The 20135-nt window shown below is 39.7% G+C and overlaps 1 protein-coding gene across 5 annotated transcripts in view; it reads left to right on the top strand.

The window, feature by feature from the left end:
- DYNC1I1 (dynein cytoplasmic 1 intermediate chain 1) overlaps positions 1-20135 on the top strand; it is a 188711-nt gene that overhangs the window by 5155 nt on the left and 163421 nt on the right. For 3 of the 5 annotated variants that reach the window (XM_084281301.1, XM_084281305.1, XM_084281304.1), the window contains exons 3-5: positions 10625-10742; positions 12676-12790; positions 15103-15193. In XM_084281301.1, coding sequence (XP_084137427.1) covers positions 10635-10742; positions 12676-12790; positions 15103-15193 — 314 coding nt within the window. In that variant the 5' untranslated portion in view covers positions 10625-10634. The remainder of the gene's footprint in view (positions 1-10624; positions 10743-12675; positions 12791-15102; positions 15194-20135) is intronic. The other 2 variants (XM_084281303.1, XM_084281302.1) reach the window with 2 other exon arrangements.

A 20135-nucleotide genomic window follows, 5' to 3' on the forward strand; every position in this document is an offset into this window, starting at 1 on the left:
TCAGTTCTTCATTTGCTACTAAATTAATTCTTTTTTCATTGCCCCTTTTTAGCTGGGAGTACTCATAGTGCTTTGTTACACTCTCATAGCAGTTTGCTACAGACTATCAACTTTTGCCAGTCTTCATTGCCTAGGAAAACAAATTACTTCTGGAAAAATCTGTGAAAAGATATTTCATGTTATATATAAGCATGGATGTAACCTGTGTGATGCATTAAACAATGAATGGCTTAAAAATCTATAGCCTTTTGGAATGAAATAAGAAATCTGACCTAAATCATACCCCCTGGTGTGCAGTTAGCTATTCATGTACATAATCTGCCGCACTTGGCAAAGCCTGTGAATGTTGTATTCCTGCCTTTCAGGATCTCCATAGTAGTAATAATAATACAAAAAAAAAAAAAAAATTGTGCTGATGGGATAGGAGGGTATTGTACTGGAGACAAAAAAACAGTGATGCCATTCTCTGTTTGGACTGAAAGAGCCCGTGGGAAAACTGCCCCATTATTTCCCACAACATTTTCTTTTTCACGGAAAATTGATTAATAGCAAGAAAACACAGGAAAGCCTAGTTTGTTAGCCTGCCAGGGTCTCTTCATATATATTTATTAAAAAAAAAAAAGTGCAAATTCAATACTATTTTTATCTGATAATTATAAAGTATATTGATTTAATTTATTTCTCATGCATTCAAAGTGTAGAAGTCAAAAGATAACAGTAGATTATATTCTTTGGAAGGAGCTAAGATTAAAAAAAGTAGTCTTTGCAGCTTTACTTCTAACGTTGCCCCACACTTTGTACAGCAGCCCTTCCTTTATGTACAAGACACTTACTGATTTTTATTGTTTACTCACATTGTATCCATGAATCAGAGGACAAGGAAGTAAAAGAGCTATTAGGCAGCCACCGTGACACATGAGGCTTTTCAAACAAAGTTATAATATGGCATAATATTAGTATTAGTCCATTTTGGTGTTGTCTTTAAGTGAAGATCACGCCTTCTCAATGTTGATTCAGTAAACTTGGCTAAAGTTCTTCTCAAAGAAATTTCTGATCTCACTAAAATAAGTGAAGAATTAGACATAACTGTAATTAGTCAGTGACCTTTGAGTTCTTTGAATTATTTTTCTTGAAATAAGAGGTCCTGTATGTATTTATAAAGCAAAGGACTGCTATGTTTTCTCATTTCACATAAAGGTAATTTTTTGCTAACAGGCTAACTGTATTACACACTTACTCCTGGGTTCTCTCTTGTGGTTTTGCAATGATTTCTAGGCTTTTTAAACTGTGATCCCCTCTTAACCCTCAGGAGGAACTGTGGGAACCAGTAAGCCCATACATTTTACAGTTTAATGTGGCTGGAGACAAGGCATGGGGACCAGGCTGGTTTCTGGCTGCAGTGGTCCCATATTTTAAGAACCACAAGTAAAAGTCAATTTCTGTTCCGCAAATATCTGTAGCACTGAGTTCCTTCCCTGAAGAGAACTGGTGGCATCAAACTGGTGTCCTGAGCTCAAATTCTGACCTCAAATTTTTACCTTTCCTTAAAGAAATTGTTGCCCACTTCTGTGCTCTATTAAGTAATCTGTATGTATGTCTTCTACAGAAGTCACCCTCCCAGTATTTCCTACTGAAGCTGCTCCACACAAGTATTAAAGCTTCTTTGGGCACAACAAAGCATGTGGGAAACAAAAGAAAACACTCTCGAGCTCCTTGCATCAAGCACCCAGCAAGAAAAGAGTCCTGGGCTCCAGCTACTAAATACAGTGTTGTACTTTAAGCTAAACAGTCATTGGATGTAATATAAACTAACCCTGAAACAAAGGCTAGAACCTAGGGGCCTCAGCTAGGGACTAGTGTTTGCTCTCTTGCATCTGCTTCTCCTGAGCCAGTGAATTCTAGCAGAAAAGAAAACACTAGAAAATAGCTTCAGGGATTAGGAAAGTACTCTCCACGCCTCTGGTCTTTCTCACCTGCTAGCCTACAGCCACACTAGGCAGGTGGCTTTCAGTCTGAAAGGTAGCTGCCTTCTGGCAGGGCTAACACACCAGCCTCTGAGGGAAGTGTGGAGCTTCCAACCAGTTTCATGCCAGTTTCATAGCTTGTTCAGCACGACGACTTCTCAGTCCAGGACATCCGTAAGAAGCTGGGGTGAAGAAGGGATCTTTATAGGATCAGATGCCCTAAAATGGCCTTGCTGAGCATTGTAGTAACAGCCCCCTGAGAAGCTTTAACTCCTCGTCCTTAATTTGCCTTAGATCTTCCTAGGTAAAACTGGAATAAGTCAGTGCCGTTTGAATCAAAACTTCCTCGAGGCTGGAAGAGTCCCTTCCCTTGTCTTTGTGGCACTGAGTGCAGTGCAACCTTCAGCTTGGCTGGATCTTTTAAGTACTGATCATAGTGAATGTCACAAAATAATATCTCTCTGGTTTATTATCACATGGTACATTCTCTGGGTCAAATATGTAATAAAGTTCATCGACTGTCATTAAGTCTGAATCTCCAATCTCAAAGATTTCAGATGAACATGAAGCTCACAGAGCCAAACCAGTGTTAGAGTGCACAGATATCCTGAATTTGGTTCTTGTTCCCTTCTCATATACAAATTATTTGCAGTTCTTAAATGTCTTTGAAAATATGCCATTAGACATCTGCATTTATAGTCATGTGTTTTTATCTTAGCATATTTTTTTCCACATATGAGGATCAGTAGGGATGACTGGCTCTGGTCCATCATGTTGCTTTTTTACCATGATTGAGGAGAAAACACTGGGCAGTACAAAAGAAATGGTAGTGTTGTTCCTTCCACTTTGCTTCCCTAAAAATGATGAGAAATTGTGTGAGATATTCAACATATTTCTTACAGCAGGAGTTATTGCCTACTTTCTAAATCTTTAGGTATATTGATTTCAGAGATTAAATCAGTGTGTGTAGTTTTTAGTCTAATTACATAATCACAAACATCAACTTCAAAGTAAAGGATATTTTTGTTTTAAGAAAGAACTGATATCCGGGTAAGTCTTCCAGTAAAGCCTGTATGTCAGCAGCATACCTTCTTCAATATCTGCCTGGCAGTTGTCATAACTGGGCTCAGAAGCAGAGACTAGAATGTGCATTTTTCATGTTTGGGTAAATGGCTTGAAGTATCAGGTTGCTGGCCACACACCACTGGGATTATTTCTAGAGGATGGTAGAAAAGTCAGAGAGGTCACTCATATTTCCATTCCTCATTTCCATTTTTCTTCCATTCCCCAGTAAGGAATGGAATTATATGTTTTAATGTCTGAAGTGTTGGCAGGATGGAGAAGACTTCAGGAGAGACTAACGGACAGCTTGAAGTGTAGTTCTACATTAGCTGTTAGCATACTCCTGGGAGGCACTTTGATACTGTTGTAGTGAAGATCTACATAGAACCATATATTCTGTATAGGTTGTGAAGAAGTGACGGTCCATTAGCAGCAGATATCATTGAAATACGAGTCTTGTATAAAAAAGACATATCGAAGAAATTGAAATTAGACACATGAAATATCGGGTGCTTATTTGTCTCGACAAGTGATCTTAAGCTGTGGATTAGATTTTGTCATCTCTTTCACATTATCCATCTCTAAAATCACACCAGTTTATAGCTTGCGTTTGGTTCTCTTTAAATATCAAAAATGTTCTTTATCTTGCCAGGTCCTCCAGTTCCTTTCTGAAGCAAGCTGGGAAAGTTGCAAAAGATAGCATAGAATAGATAACATACAGCCAAACAGTAAAAGGTAACAGAAACGGATAGAGAGGAAAATGAACAAGAATACCCAGAGATCTTCTATTCCACAAGGTCAAAATGTTTTCAGGCATGCAGGTGATTGTTTTATTAAAAACCTCCACTCTTTACAGCTAGGGCAGTATTGCTGAGCCGGATCCTGAGGAGGTACAGGTCAGTGTTTGCTGCATCACTGAGGATCATCTCCCAGCACCACATGAGGTCATTGTGCAGTTATAACTGTGCTTGATAATGTTCACTGAGGGGAAATCTAAGGCAGTTTAAAAGACCTGTTTTACAATTTACTTGCTTTGAGGTAGTATACCCAGAGAGTTCTGTGTGACTCAATATAAAGGAAGGATATTTAGTAGGAGATAGGCAGCAGCTTTGCTGCAGTGACCTGTTATTATGTAATACTTAGTTTCTTTATAATTCTAGCTGGAATGCTGTGTTTTTCTTACTTATCTCTAGCAGGTTGTTGCCAGCAGCTTGTTCTCTTCAACTCTGATGACTCTTTCGTGGAACTATGCTTGTTGGCATTGAAAAGGTCATGGTAAATTTAAGAGAATGAGGAGACACGAGAGAATAGCATGATGTGCAGGAGATGCTTCATTGTCTCTAAGCCTAGTGCCAGAAGAATGGGCAATAGAAGAGCTTTGCTTCTATGCAGCAGGACCCCGTAATTCTGCTGTAACTGAGTTCTTTTTGTAGAAGGGCCATTACGGAAGAGCAAGAGTGAAAAAATTAAATGGGAATAGATTACAAGGGAAGCATAATTGAGCAGCTGTGGGCACATATCTTATACCCTGTCAGCCTCCAAATAAATAGGCTAGAGATGCACTGACCTGTTGCATAGCAACCAGGAGGTGCACTGTACCAAATCTCTGGATGCTGTGATTGTAAACCTTTACAGAACAAAGTACAAGACCGTTGCCAATCTGCTACAAATGTGCAGAAGCTGAAGGATAAAAACGTTACATTCCCTGAAATCTAACACTTAACAACTGCTTTTATTTATGGATAAATATACGTATGCAGTGTTAAAAGCCTGTCTGTTTTGCCTCAAGGTTATGTAAAAAAACAAATCTTAGTCTCTCCAATTTTATGTAGTTTCCCTGAATTCATCATACAAGAGACTCTTTAAAATACTGCAACTGCTAAGCTCTTGCATTTGCTAATATTTGCCTATTGTTGTGGTCTAGTAAACATTGATGTGTCTATCTAACAAAAATATTTATGTTATGTGACTGATGTCAAGTGCATATTCTGATGCATGATGAAAATAGGTACTCGTGTATTTACTTAAAAACTGCTGTCAAGGAGATATTTCTAGCCCCTCTTGCCTATTTGAAGTGTGTTTCAAACACTATTTTAAAATGAACACCATGGATTAGAATGCATTTATGCTAGGGTAACAACTCCCTCTGGTTTCTTGCAGACCAAAGATGTTTATCTGCTTTGTATAATTCATACTTCACATCTGTACTTTGACTTGTAAAAGTCCTAGGTAGATCCTATGGGAATATTTTCTATTGTAAAAATGTATAGTTCTCCTAACTCTAGGAAATGTGTTAGATTCTGCAAAAGAGAGATGAATGTGGTTCCTTATTCAAAATGAATCATTCCTTTCTGTAGAAAACTCCATTTGTAATAGTTTCAATAATAGTAGTACTCCCACTCTGCAAAGTCTTTCTTTAGAACCAAGAATTGCCAAGTAATATATTTTATCTACATACTTTATCTTTCAAACAAAAGACATTTTGCAGCTTTGGACTCAAGAGTAACTTGCTTTTTATTAAGGCATTTAAATAATACTCATAAAGCGTCTACAGGTATCAGATCTCTCATATATTTTAGAAAAGTGTGTTAACTAACCAATTAATTATGGTTAGCTATACATGCTGACTAATGCTGTATGTAACGGTGTTTGATTAACCTCTTTGATAATCACAGGTGGAGATTTTCGCAGAAGACAACATAGGAAATCACAGAACAGGAAAGACTTTGAGGCTTATGAAGTGGTGAATACAGCTCTACTGCAGTGCAGCTTACTGAATGAACAGCATGTAAAAATTCCCCAACTGCCAGGAAGCAATAAAATCTGTAGGCTTTTTTATCTCCTACTAGCTTTGGAAACTGATGTTTCTTTCAAGATGAGCTTGGTGATGGCAAACAGACGAGATGCTATTCTAGGAAAGTACAGGCTTTAAGAGGAGGGAGATGTTATACCTCATTTTCTTTTTCTGCTAATAAAAAATTTGGACTGTCATCGTTTTCTTTGACTTTGTGTTTAATCTATTCACCATCTGTTGTGTACTTTGTGCTTCTTGTTTTTTATATTCATTCCAAGCTATGGACTGAGTGTAGTCCACAGGTCCACAAGTACCTGAGCTACCACTGCTTGTACCTCTGTAACTTGGGGTTTTACTCTAGCAAGTGTCAATTTCTTAGCTCTGCAGTTGTAGTAGATCTCTTTATGTGTCTGTGGTGGTTCTCACTGTTAAGTGCTCATAGAAATGGTCCATGAAAATACCTGCTCATATATTGTGGTGATGATAATTAATAAAGTTCTTGTAGCTTGTTGTAAAACTGTAATGCTTACTGGCTTGTACTTATAGAAGGACTTGCATGGCTTTTAGTCAAATCAAGGGTAAAACACTATTATTACTTGCATCTTCCATGCTTACTGCTGCCACAGAGGAAATGGTCATGAGATGTTGCCACCTATGCAATACCGGTAATGGAGTAGTTCCGTGTGCGCCCCTTGTAGCAGAGAAGTTTGCACAAACACCGTTATTATTTTAAGATTACTGTAGATGGCCTTCCAAAGAACTTGTTCCACCCACTGACAAGAATTACAGGAGCTGCTGGGGGGATATGAGGGGTGGGATTCCTCTCATCCACTTTGAGACACTGACAATGGTGATTTTGAGAACTTGACTACAAACCCAGGGCCCTTTATCATCGCTGGGGAGAAGCAGGCAGCTTTGGGGCATGGTTAATCATAGTCTCTTTTAGACATCTGCTTTAGGCAAAGAAGAATCACATCCTAGGATACCCGTCTCTTCTGACTATGCCTGCACTGATAGTAAGGCTAGCTCTGCATTTACGCTGTGGAAGTGCAGACGCAGTGAGATGAGCTCTGTGGATGATGAAGCCCAAAAGTGCAGTCCCCAGGAGCCTCGGCTCTGCATTTGCACACACCCAGGTGGCTGCCGTCAGATGACCCTGTCATGTGTAAGTGGAATTGGCTTTATTTCCTAGCCTGAGAGAGGACTCTGGGGCTTATAGGATTCATTCAGGAGAAACTGACAGTTTGAAATACAACAGTCAAGTTTCATTAACAATCATGCCAGGAGGAGCATACTCGTGTATCCAGTGCTTCAAAGAAAGGAGAATTCCTTTAGGCTATGGGAAGTGCAAGCTTCTCCATGCAAGGCAGCTCACGTCCAGCCACATCTCAAGAACCTACCTCAGCTCTTGGGCTGGGAGCTGGGCTGGGCTGGGCTGGGAGCACTCTCCTTTTGAGGCAATGTCACTTGGCAGCTAACTGTGTCAAATAAAAAAAAAAATGGATCCAAGATAGCGCACTTCCCTTGAAGAGGGGAGTCCAAGGCTGCTGCCCTACTATGAGAACTGTTTCTACATTTAATGCAGTCTTCAGTGTCTTAAATCCTGTGTGCTCCTTCTGTTAGGTAGGTGATTTAATGGCTTCACTCCAAAACGTGCTCCTTACAGCTTCCCTCTGAGCAGCACCTTTTCCCAAAGTGTGGAAAATTAGGTCATGCATGAGCCTTGGGGCTGACATTCAGTACCACAGAGAATGTAAAAAGTAGATAATTTTTAATGTTTGCCTTTATCTCTCTTCCATTTGGCACACGGAATGACAGTTATTAATAATTTGTTCCCTGTAATGAATACAGAGTATTAACTCCACGGTTAGTGCCAAACAGAGGGATGGGTACATTAGCATGTTTTCTGACACTTGCTGACCTCTGAGAAAGGTGGTCACATATCCCTGGTGTTCAATTTGGGCTAAAACTGTAAATGGCAAATTTTCAGGTTGATAAGCTGGTTGGGGTAGCTAAGGAATGACTATATGCAGGAAGAAAGTAACTTCAGTTGAAATTATTTCTATAAATCCAAACTGGCATCATTCTTTGAAAGAAATTAAATACACCACCTTTGTTGTATTTAAGTTTTGTCTCTTTAAAAATAGGGCAAAGCTATAACAGAATTTGATCACCCTGACTGGAGCATTGTAAAGAAGGGGCCAGGCACTAAGTAGCTGATGCCTAAGTCAGAGAAAAAGTTAGTTTCCCTGACATGAAGGGATTGAATTTTTAGAAAGCCGTTCATTGATATCTGACAAACAGCTTGAAAGGGATGCCAAACCCTCCGGGTTTCTGTCATAAGCCTTAAAATGCATTTGCATATTTTCTGCATAGAAACGGGATTTCGCTTTCTGTTGCCAAACTGCAGAACTAAAAGGATGCAAAAACTCTATCTAGTCCAAAGGGCTTGGAGGGAAACTTCATATTAAGAATTCAAATGTGTACAAAAGATTAGGAAAATGACTTCAAATGGGATTTCAACCATATCTGAGAGACCCGCAAATCCTGAGCAGCCTGGTAGGCAAAATACCACTTATACTGTCATTAAAAATCTCCAGGCATTTCTCACTTAAATATCTTCACACAAATTAATGTTGTCGAAGGTGCTGTTGCTTAGTTTTATTGATACCAAATGCAAATTTTCTGAGAGTTTTGATTTCTCTTTCTCAGACTCCCAGCAGTATGGCTTAAGTATCATCATGAATAGGATCGGGGTGAGGGAGGAATAAAAAAATGGTCTTCCTAGTGCACCTGGTGGTGGGGTTTGTTCATTGCTTAATGTCCTTCCTAGCTGTTCCATGCACCGAGTTGTTGTAGGTTGATCCAGGAGGCCCCGAGCTGAGAAAGGAGAGCAAGTCCTGTGCCAGAAAGGGCAGCTCTGCTGCAGTAGGTGCACAGCCTGCAACGGTCCTGAGCAGGATGGGTGTGACTCCTGCAGGTGGGCTTCAGCTGGATGCTTGGCTGGTGACCATCATCACCCGTGGTGTGCTCTGCACACAGACACCCCTCTGGCATCCCTCAGGCTGCTCTTACACCTGCCATTTGCATTGAACTTTCCTTTTGTGATTCCACGTTGTATTCTGGTCTCTCAGTAGATGAAAAAGCTTGCAAAGACAATAAAACATTTGGGCTGCTTAATATGCAGGTGATGTTTTGTTGGCAACATCCTCCACATTGTGGGCTAATTATGCTTTTTGCATTTTGAGGAGAAGGAAACATATGACTGCAAGAGGAATTGATGACGAGTGAAAGTCCCATATCATTTTTAGCAACTTTATTTACTCTCTGGTTGTCAACCAGCCCAGGGAGCAATATGGATGGAGTTCTCATTTGTATTAATGGAGAGCTGCCGTGTAATTTCCCGTGCATTGAGCAAACAATACACTGCCATTGCGAATACGTGGCGTTGCCATTGACCTGATTGATTTTGAGTTGCAGTGGGGGATGTGGTAAGTGATGTGTGAATTAGTAGTACAGGAAAGGAAAGGTTAATTTCCATTCATTTCCATGAATGTCTGCATTAGCCAGGGCTGTCTGAAGTGAAGTGCAAAAAGGAAAATCAGTACTGATACAGTTAGATGCCTGCCCATAATGCCATTAGATGTTATGATGTTGGAGAATAAATAAATTATCTGTGATTTAAATTATGAATCTGTGAAAGACTGGTGAGGTTTCAAAACTGTAGGAAAGCGTTGGTATCACAGAGATCTGATATCTTTAGAGATCTGTCCCTGTTTCTCTATGATATGGCTTCATATCCTTCTACTCCTCTGTTTCAAGGCTCATGTAACACCAGCGTAGGTTGAGCAGAGTTTCACAACATGACGAGTGTAACATGGCTTCACATCACTTTCCTACAGAGAGTTGTGTTTAAGACTGAATGGTGGAGGGGGGGTCTATTAGCTAAAAAGTGCTTTTGCCAGATTTGCTTGTTTGACTGGAGTTCCCATAGGAAGAAGAGGCACACCTCCTGCCTCTTGGAAGGGTGATCTGAGCACAAGACTTTAACACGTGCCACCTTGTTAAAGACAAGTTCAGCTTTCTTAGGTTGCCTGGTTTTGTAATTTGTCCACAGGCTTTTGGGTGCTGTGGCCCAGCTTTCCCTGGAGGGCATGGAGGAGTTTCCTGGCCACAGCTTGGTTAGCGTGCTCCACTGGGGGGTGAATGAGTGGTGGAGAGTACTGCAACGGGGCTGCCGGGCTGTGCCTGGCTGAGCAAGTGGAATGAGAGGGGAATCTGGGATAACAGTCACTCAAGGCACATGCAGAAGCAAAAGCTACCAGATTTTCCAGTTTTTGCCATTAAAATTCCTAGTTGTCTAGGATACATCGGACTGCTTGGGGCACATCTCTTTCAGGTACCTAAAATCAAAATCTGTTTGTGGACCTGGGTCTTACAGGCTGGCAGAGGTGTTGAATCTGATGAAAGTCAAAAGACATCAGTTTCAGTGCATAAAAGCGTTAAAGCATTAGTTTGAACAGCAGACAAAAATGGGTTTGCTTCACAAAGGTGGTTTTCTAATAAAGACAATTTGGAAATATATTCCATGGTTGGTGATGTTCTGGTCTGACTTCTTGAAAATAAAATTACAAAACAAATACTCTGCTTGCTATGATGTATTCCAAGGGGCAGCATTTATGTAGGAGTATATTTGTAGCAATTTTAGAAGTGCTATTTTTGATATAAGTATGTGGTGTTTTTTTCAGTAGATAGGGAAGATGTTTATTTATTTTTCACATTGGTTTCCATATTTTGTTTCCAGCAGAATCAAAATGTCAGACAAAAGCGATTTAAAAGCAGAACTTGAGCGCAAAAAGCAGCGTTTGGCTCAGATAAGAGAAGAAAAGAAACGGAAGGAAGAAGAAAGGAAAAAGAAAGAGGTAAATATGCAGAGTGCCTGCTCATTTCTGCAGAATGGTCTTGCTGAGTGTTGTATACTCCAAGGTATCTGTCATGAGGAATGAGATCCTGAAACCTGCATCAGTCTGGCCTTAAAATCAAAATGCTTATTTTTGTCAAGAAAGTTGGGATGAGGGTATTGCTTTTAAAACCAACGTGCTGTCAGATGACAACAGTTTAGACAACATGATGTGTATGTGTGTATAGAAAGAAAAATTGATTTGCCACGATGCTTTTTCCTGGGCTTTCCTTCAATGGAAAGGGAGTGGAGCGTGCAGAAAGACAGAAAGACGTCTTACATTTTTTTGAAGCCATTACAATCTAAATATGTATTTTGTTCTCTGAAGACCAGCTTGATTACTGGCTAAGGCAACAGATTTACAATTATTATTCTCCAGTAAAGTATAACATAATTGCAATTGCATTTTCATCTTCTGGCATGGGTGCATCTTTCAGTTCTGTTAAAGTTTGATTGACATATTAGTTTATTTGTCCTTGACAATATGCATTAGGTTTTTCATTAAGGGATTTGTACTTCTTTTTATTCAGTCACTTAGTGGAATAGAGGTGAGAATTGACAGGGAGTGGATATTCATTTTCATGCAAAGTCAGAGAAGCATTAAGTGATTATGTTTCTTTTCCTTCAAATGTCAACACTTACCATAGTTTAAAGCACCTGTTATCCTTTACTAATAACTGGTTTCCTTTTAAACTGACACTTTAATATTGTACATGAATTTCATGGAATTACCGTGGAAATGTGATGTGATCCAAGAAATCCATGTTCTAGTTTTGGCTGTCTTTTTAATCTTTTTTCATTTAAGACATTTTTGTGCAATTACCGACACACATCCCAGTGAGGCTTCTAGAGGCGCTACGGGAGTCCTCTGTAAACAAGACTTTAAATGTTAACATTTTCAGTGTTTGTCACTAACCTGTTAATGAGTTAAAGAGATGGGAGACAAGCTAATGTCTTAAGGAACCTATTAAATTCTTTTCTTTGTCCCCTGCCTCTGGTTTTACATCTTGTGGAGATCCTGCTGTGGTTGGAACTTTCCATCCGCCCATATAGCCAAATGCAGCTAAGGACACCCAGCTCTACAAATTAGCTGTAGTGCCTGAGTGTGGCACCATAAATGTGGTATGCTGCCTGATTTTGAAGTTTCTGGTCTTCAGGAATGAAGTCTAACATTCAGTGAGATGAGTAGATGGTGCAGAAGACTTGTCTAAAACCTCACATACTATAAGATACTTCAGGCTAGCTTGTGGGAACAGCTTGAGCTCAGGTATGTTCTTTTTCTGTAAAAGTTGGAGAGTTTTCCTCTGTCCTGGCTGCATCCAAACCAGAGGAGATGGAGATGCTTCTGAACTTCTAGGTTTGCCAGTGTACCTAGACCAGTATCAACAGCAGGCTGGGGCGCCCTGCAAGTTCCTTATGTCCTATCCTCCGGCTTCAACAGAGAGGGAAACCTCTCTGTTCGGAGGCTAGACAAGATCAGTCAATACAGAAGTAAACATAGGATCCAAAATAGAGAGGCAGGTGCCTCCAGGCATTGTCTATAAGAACTCTGCTGTAATTGGTATATTTCAGGCATGATAAAATAATAGACACAGCCAGCTGTGTTTTGCGTTGCAGCTTACTGGTTACTGCACTAGACTATGAAGTAGAAAATGGGTTCAGTTCTCTTGTGTGCTTGGGCAGCAAGCCTGGTTCTTTCAATGGACTGCTCTAACCACTTGTCTGGAGTACCACTTCTATCCATCTGCCCTACTAAATTAGAGAATGGTGACCCAAATATAAGGGATTCTGGCTAATGCAGATGTTGTTTCTCTTATTTCTGGGTTCTGGTAGGCCTGAGAAAGCCATTCTATGTGGATGAAATTTTTATATATTTATATATATTTTTAATTCAGGCTGATCTACAGCAAAAGAAGGAACCAGCTCAAGAAGATTCTGACCTAGACCGCAAAAGAAGAGAGACAGAAGCTTTGTTACAGAGCATTGGTATATCTCCAGAACCACCTCTAGGTATTTAAGAGGAGCATACTGTGAAGCATTCAGTTCTGCCATAATGAATGCGTTCTTTCTAATAAAGCATGCTTTGCTTTTTTGATTTTTGGCTGTATTAGTGAAGTGAACTCTTCTGTTTGAATGCCCACCATACCATTCACATATACCAGCTCATGGCATTTTAAGTACTTATCATTGCCAGAAACACCCGTTTCATTTCTTCAAGAAATTTTTGTGAATGTAACGCAGGCGGTTTTGCATACCAGTAGTGATTTCTTTTCTGATGGATTAATAGATCTTCTGTCACATCTATCTGATGACCCACAAAATAATATAATAAATGCTGTACTTCATTAGCCCCAAGTTTTGTTTCATAAATACAGATTAAGCGTTTGCTAAGGAAGGAGGAGCAAAATTGTGTGGGAGCTCCCATTGATCTTCTCTAAAAATCAAGCAAAATGGGAGAGGAGAAGTAAAAAGACAAATCACAATTACCAAAAAACTTATCATCAGATCATTATTGTAGATTTCAGATCTGGTTCCATGTGCTTTACTGCTTTTTTGTTGGTGGTATTTCAGTTGTGGAAACTGCAAAGTTTAAAAATACATGTGGCAAAGTTTTTAGTATCTGAATATTGGTTATCTTGATTAAGTTCTGGCTGACACATTGGGTGGCCCTAAAGTGAGAACTTCATAAACTATATTTTGTAAATTATATAGTGATATTACAAAATCAGATACATTTTTAATATTTGAGCATTTAAAATTTCTATTTCAATTTATATATAATTTATTTATTTATGAACTCATTTTATCTTTCAAAGAGGAGCCACGGATTTTATCTTTCTATATATGATAAAAATAACACACATTCATATTGTAAATTATTGGTTCTTAGTTAATTATTATGTATTTGATACTATCAAAAGAACATGAAGATTCACATATGAAATGATCTGTTTTAGATAAACAATAGCATTCTATCCTCTTTCATTCCCTATGTATACACTTACAATTAATATACAAAGGAATCTTTAATTCTGCCTTCACATATGCATATGATACCCTGATCCCACTGTGAATATGGATGGTGTGTGAATACAGCTATGACATACCTGTAACCTGCCAAAGGACTGTCATGAAGATGAATTCACTTTTCATGCTGCAGTCATTTCTGTGACAGTCTCTAGTGAGAATCCATATGAAATGTTTGACCACATGGAAAATCCAAGTCTCTTGACAGGTCTGTCATTATACATTATAGAGCATAACAAAATAGTATAAAGTTTCACTCTGTAAAATCTATGAAAGGAAATGCACATGATTTAAGCCAAATGGAAAACTTATTTTTTGCATTAAAACCCCTTTTTGTGTTTTATTCAGTGTAGCTGCTTTGAAGAATACTTGCATTAAACCTTGAATTGAGCCATCTCTTCATTTTAAATATTTTTGAGAAACCATTTTAAAAGAAATCAAGATATTTCTACTTTTTTATTTTTTTACTTCCTTGCTGAAGAGCTTAAACTTGGGCTGACCTTGAGCTATTAACTTCTTTTCCTGTTAAAGGAAACAAAACTGGATTTGCATGAAATATGCTTCAAAAGCCCTGGCAAGCCAAAAAGAAAATCATTTCTAGAACTTTTGCAAATAGTATCTAAACCAAGGGAAACTTTTCCTTGAGTGTTGAAATCATGTCCCACCTAAAATGGCAACCTTATACAACCTAAATTACTTAAGAAAACATGATCACTACGCAAACTAATGTGTATTCTCACCATGTTGGGAAATGATTTTAACTAGCTGGATTTCCTTGTTTAGCTTTTATTTGGGATGTCATTTCTGCACTGCAGTCTTAGAACATATCTAATGGACATTGGCTTTTAATTTAAATGGAAATTTTGAAAAGTTTGCTTGCTCTGTTGCCTCCTTGACATTACCAGAAGAGTTCACTCAGCTTTCTGACAAGACAAGGCCCTGATATTTCTTCATACCTTTAAAATCTTTTGCAAATCATCTTCAAAATATATGTGAGAAAAAAAGTGCTATTTCCACAGATATCTCTTCCAGTGATTAGCTGTAGAATCACATTGGGCTTTCAGTCCTGTCTAAATTCATGTCAGTTTTAACACTTCTAGAAGACTTAAAATTCACTTGACTCTCTTCCTTTTCTTTTTCTTTCCTTTCCTTATTTGCTTTCACCATTTCAAACTCTCCTAATCATCCATCCACTATCATTTTGGTCCATTGGTTTTGATTTGTCTGACACTGCTCTTCATCAGTGCAGTCGCTGCATGTGTTAACATGGGATACCTGTTATTTTCATTATTTAGTCCCAACCCCTATGTCTCCCTCTTCGAAATCAGTGAGCACACCCAGTGACGCAGGCAGCCAGGACTCTGGAGATCTGGGACCCATAGGAAGGTAAGACATAGAGACAATGGTGTTGAATAAATGTGTTTGTTCACTTTGCACTTAATTCCACGCTTTTACCTTTGCTTCCATAAATAAGAACATGCTGTATCTAATGTGTACTTCCGTTTCTGCATTTTCCACTGTGTGTCACCATCCTGTAAGACTGGTCTTACACGTGAGGTAAATAAGTGCACACAGCAAGCTGATTTTAAGATATGAGACAGAACCTTGTATTGGAAAGAAAAGCTGAGTTTATGGTTCTACAGAGGCCAATAGAAATCTGTCATTCTGTGTAGATAGAAGCTAAAAATAGAGGAAGTGCTCAGTTACAGTACCTGTTGCTCATGTGATTGTTTACAGTAATCTTTGTTCATATAACCAGTCCCCTGTGAAGTCCTGTAGAACGTGTCTTTCTGTGTGTAACAGCAGGCTGTCTTGGGCTCCTACATAGCTGTGCATTGCAGTGTGTGGAACTGGCAGTGGTAAAGCAGAGCTTGTATAGAAGCAGGCTGAAACACCCCAGGACCAACTGGCAATTTTGTCTTAGAAACTGTGGATATCAGAGGGTGGGAGGGAAGCGGCTCTCCTCTTGTGGAAAAGAGTGTAAGGGATGGGCACAAGAGCAACCTTCGTATCTTTGTTCATATGGCCAAAATTTGAAATGCAAGTGGCAATTCCTGAGTAATTTCTTGTCTGGAGTAAAAAAGTAACGAGGATGCTGCTGTTAAAGGAGCATGTGTTCGAGTAAGAAGAGGCCCAAGCAACTATTCTGTGTATTTTGAAAAATGTAAAACATGGGTCCAAATAGCTTGCCTTTTTTTTTTTTTTGTGTGTGTTAAACCAACTCAACATAAAACCAGCTCATCAAATCTGTGAGCCAAAAACTCTGATAATGGCTTGAAAACACAGTGATGGCTGTCTGCAGTAAACAGTTGTAAGGAATAGGTGACATACTTCTACCTACATAAACGCAATCTCACAGAGCTTCAGGTCACCAGGTTTAATACCACACCAGCCTTCCGCTTAAAAAAAATTACAGTTCTGCTAGCTGAAAGTATATTGTGTTCCCCTTCAGCCAGATGCAGATACCTTCCATTGAGAGGAGGAGGTTGCACAGCTGTTGCTGAAAGCTGCTCAGCCCTTCTCTGTCTACCCTCTAGAAGGAATGGAGTTTGTTAGGAGGGAAAGCTCCAGCCTGTGAGCTTTATCTGTTCAAAACATGGTAAATAGTACAATGCTATATTCATAAGCAAATGCAGTAGACTTCAGCAAGTCAGAATACCTTGAGCAGAACAAAAAGTATTTAGACTACTGTTTAGGATAAAGTTATTCTCCACAGTACTACAGGCAACTGTGACAATGTTATCTGGAGACCTCTAAATTCCTGTTTTCCTTCTGAGCATTAGTGGTGTAACTTTTTTGATCTTAAGATAGTGAAATACCCTTGGAGGAATGTTTTTCAATATGGCCTACACTAGCACTTTAAATTCTGCCCAACAGCCAACAAAAGCACATGACCACATATCCTTACAGAGAACTTCATTTGGTGTCTTCTTCAAAGCTCACGAGGTATTACATTGTGGGGTATCATTTTAGATCCATTTTCTGGATTAGTGAGACCGTACTGGGAATTCCAAGACCTTACTTGCTGTCCACGGGTTTGCTTGCCATCCTGTCTGGTATTCATAATGCTGTGTTTTGTACCAGGACAGCCAAGGGTTTTTGTGCCTGGCCTGACTGATGTGTGGTAATGGAAGTTCTACAGGCCCTGGTGAATCCCTGTAACCAGTGGGTAGCACTGGGTGGCAGTGAGCTTGTCACTGGGTGTGGGTAGGTGTATTCAGTGTGGGTTTGTGTGCAGGAGTACACTTAGACATGCACGTGTGGTGGAGCTGTCCAACTTGGAGAGGAAAGAGGCTGCTACTGCCTTTGAGAGAGGCCCTACTGAGAGCTCTGAGGAAAGCAAGAGATCTTTGTGTGTGCCAATGTGAGATAACAATTGCTGGTGCAGAACTAGGTCGTGTTCATACTCCTGTGAGATGTTGGCACCTGGCAGTTGTCAGACTCAATCTATTTATCAGGTATATCTGAGGCTTGTTTCCACTGGCAAGCACCTGTGATTTCTTACAGAACCGTGGGGATAGTTGAGCTAAATCTAGAAATCCAAGCCGCTTTTCAGGAAGGTTCTTGATAAATTGTGAGGGTTCAGACAGTGTTAAGTAGGCCTTGTCCTGGAACCAGAGACCTCATTTGATTTTACATAAGACGAAAACTATCTAATAGCTTGTTCACTATGGAAACTAGTTATATGGGGAGAAGAAGAGCCCCATCAGGCAATGCGTAACAGCAGCAAGTTTTTTGGCATTGAAGCTGGACAAATATGAAACCAGAAAAAACTTTGTAAAATTTTAATGATCAGACAAATTAATCACTAAAGTGATTTACTTAAAAACTCTATTGGATCTTCTATCACTGGACATTTCTCATTCAGGATAATGTGCCTGCCCAACAGGCAGATAATAGCTCAAACAGCCATTCATTCAGAAGAGTCATACAGCTTTTTGTTGCACAGGAAGAAAAGCTACGTGGCCACAATAGTCCCTTTTGGCAGAAGATCTATACATGAGTAGTGCTGCCGGCCTGCAGCACCATTGTCCATTATCTCCAGCATAATAGCTCGAACAACATTGCCTTTTCCCTGATGACATTAAGCTTATTAGCAGAAGGTGTGGGGAGGACTATGTAATAGCACTAAATTATGGAACCATTTCTGTCCCGTGTAGCCCAGGTTTTTATGTTTGTTTGTGTTTTTTTTTTTTTTTTTTGTTTGTTTGGTTTTTTTTCTGCTTGACCTTTAGTACCATGTTGCTATTTGTCATAGCCTTTTCACTAAGGACAACACCAGGTTTCAGGAGCATTCCAATGTCCCGTTTGATACACGGCAGGACAGTGTTACAGCAACAGTAAGAAAGACCATGTGGTAGATGAACAGTGGTGCTTGGAATTACTTTGAATGCTTTCAGTTGGACAGGACAGGAAACTTTTTTTTTTTTTTTCTTGGTTGTAGTAGGGATCAATTCTGGGTGAGCAGTGATGTGTTATACGTTGATTCTGGAAGACTTTACCATAACTGTAAGCCTAAGAAATAGGTTTGGCATGTGCTGCTCTTTGTTACGAAGCTGCTCCGAACAGTTCATTACAGCCCTATTGCACAGAGAGCAGTTTTCCTATTTCCACATGGCTTTGCACACCCTGCTTAACTGTCATAAACCAGTGCCCATGGAGAGGCATGGTTTTCTAGTTATCATACCTCAGACATTCTTACATCTCATCTCCTCAGCACTCACAGCTTCATCTGTGGGAGTGTACAAGGACAAACCTTACACAGTGCTTCAAAGCTATGTAATGCAATATTAGGTCTTGTGGGTTAAGCCAGCTTTCTGGAGGAGCCTCAGTACCCTGACACAGGTAGAGCCAGAGCACTAGGGGTCTGCACTTTGCATGCAAGCTCAACATAAGACAGTAGAAATGTGTCTCTGCTGAAAGGATGAGCTCCTGTGGCCGAGCAACTTCCATTGCTAATATTAGCCTGCTCTGGTGTGTATCCTTGTGTTATCTGTAAGGTGTCTGTGTGCTCAGCCTGGTGTATTGCACGCTTGGAGGAGCTCCATTTGGGGATGAAGGTGTGATTTAGCCATTTGGCCCATTTTTTTCTCCTTTCTCCTTAGCTGTTTCTGTATGTTCCCAGTTGGATTCATTACCACACAGTTACAGGTTTGCACAGTGGCATCCCAGTTACATGTATTGTCAAACTGGCCTTTGTGTGCGTGTGAGTGCAGTGAAGCTCCATGCATGTAGCATTTTGCACTGGAACACAGGAATCCCATTAGGCTATGTATAAGGTTTCCCACCTTCCATCTGCTCAGTAAAATGCAAAAGGCTCAGCTGTCTTGGACATGTAAAGGTTAATGGTTGCTTTTCTTTCTGCAGCAACTTCATCTGTGCTCTTTTGATTTCTAACTTGCATATTTTGCAGCCCATATGTTTAGCTACCTGATTATTTTGTGGGCTACCACAAAGGCAAAGGTGATAGGAAGCATTCTGAATCTTCTGGTAGCTGCTATCAAAGAGTGGTTACTTCAGTGTAGTCTTCTATCTGCGGCAATATAATTCAAGCATCCAGGTTGATTATTTCATACTATTTCTCTCACAGTCCATTAGTTTTGGTGTTTTTGTCTAGCTACAGCTATGCATTCTATAATTGTTGATCTTGCTTGGATTAGGGCACTACATAATACTTAGTTTAAATGGTTTTTACGTGGATTATGTTGTTGCTCCATTGACAGCACAGTTTTTGAAATGCATTTGATGCATTGAAATCGGTTAGCTTCCTTCAGAGCCTGCAGTTTATTTGCAGTAAAGCTTTGCAGGGTCAGTCCTTGTAAAGATGAAGCTGTAAATATTTAATGAGAGATAGTGAGAAAATAACTTTGAGCATAGCATTAGGTAGCAAAGAAAAGAAAAAAATAAAGGGAAATCAAATCTTTCAAAGAAGTTCTGTAGCAGTAATGTGCAATTTCTCATAGGAGTTAGACCACTATGTAACCCTGGCTGTCTCATCATCACTGCAGTTTTTTATTTCTAAGTGAAAAGCTGCAGCCATCCTAGGAATAGAACAGCTGTCTGTGATGCTGGAGGGCTTTTCTCAGGGGAGCTGTATCGCCTTTGGTTGGGGCTGTTGGCATGCTTTTTGTCCACTGTGTCAGTTCATCTTGCAGTGACTGTGACCTCTGAATGTGTCCCCAGATTGTGTTCCAGACAGCACAGTAGCAGCTGTCACATCAACTTGGATGTTCTTACTGACAGGGAATCAAGAGCATGTCTTCTGTTCTCTTACTCTCTTTTGAAGTTTGTTGACAATATTTGTCTCCATCTGTGTAAGTTTTCATCG

This window comes from Netta rufina (genome assembly GCF_964035555.1).
Source record: "Netta rufina genome assembly, chromosome: 2".
NCBI lineage: Eukaryota > Metazoa > Chordata > Aves > Anseriformes > Anatidae > Netta > Netta rufina.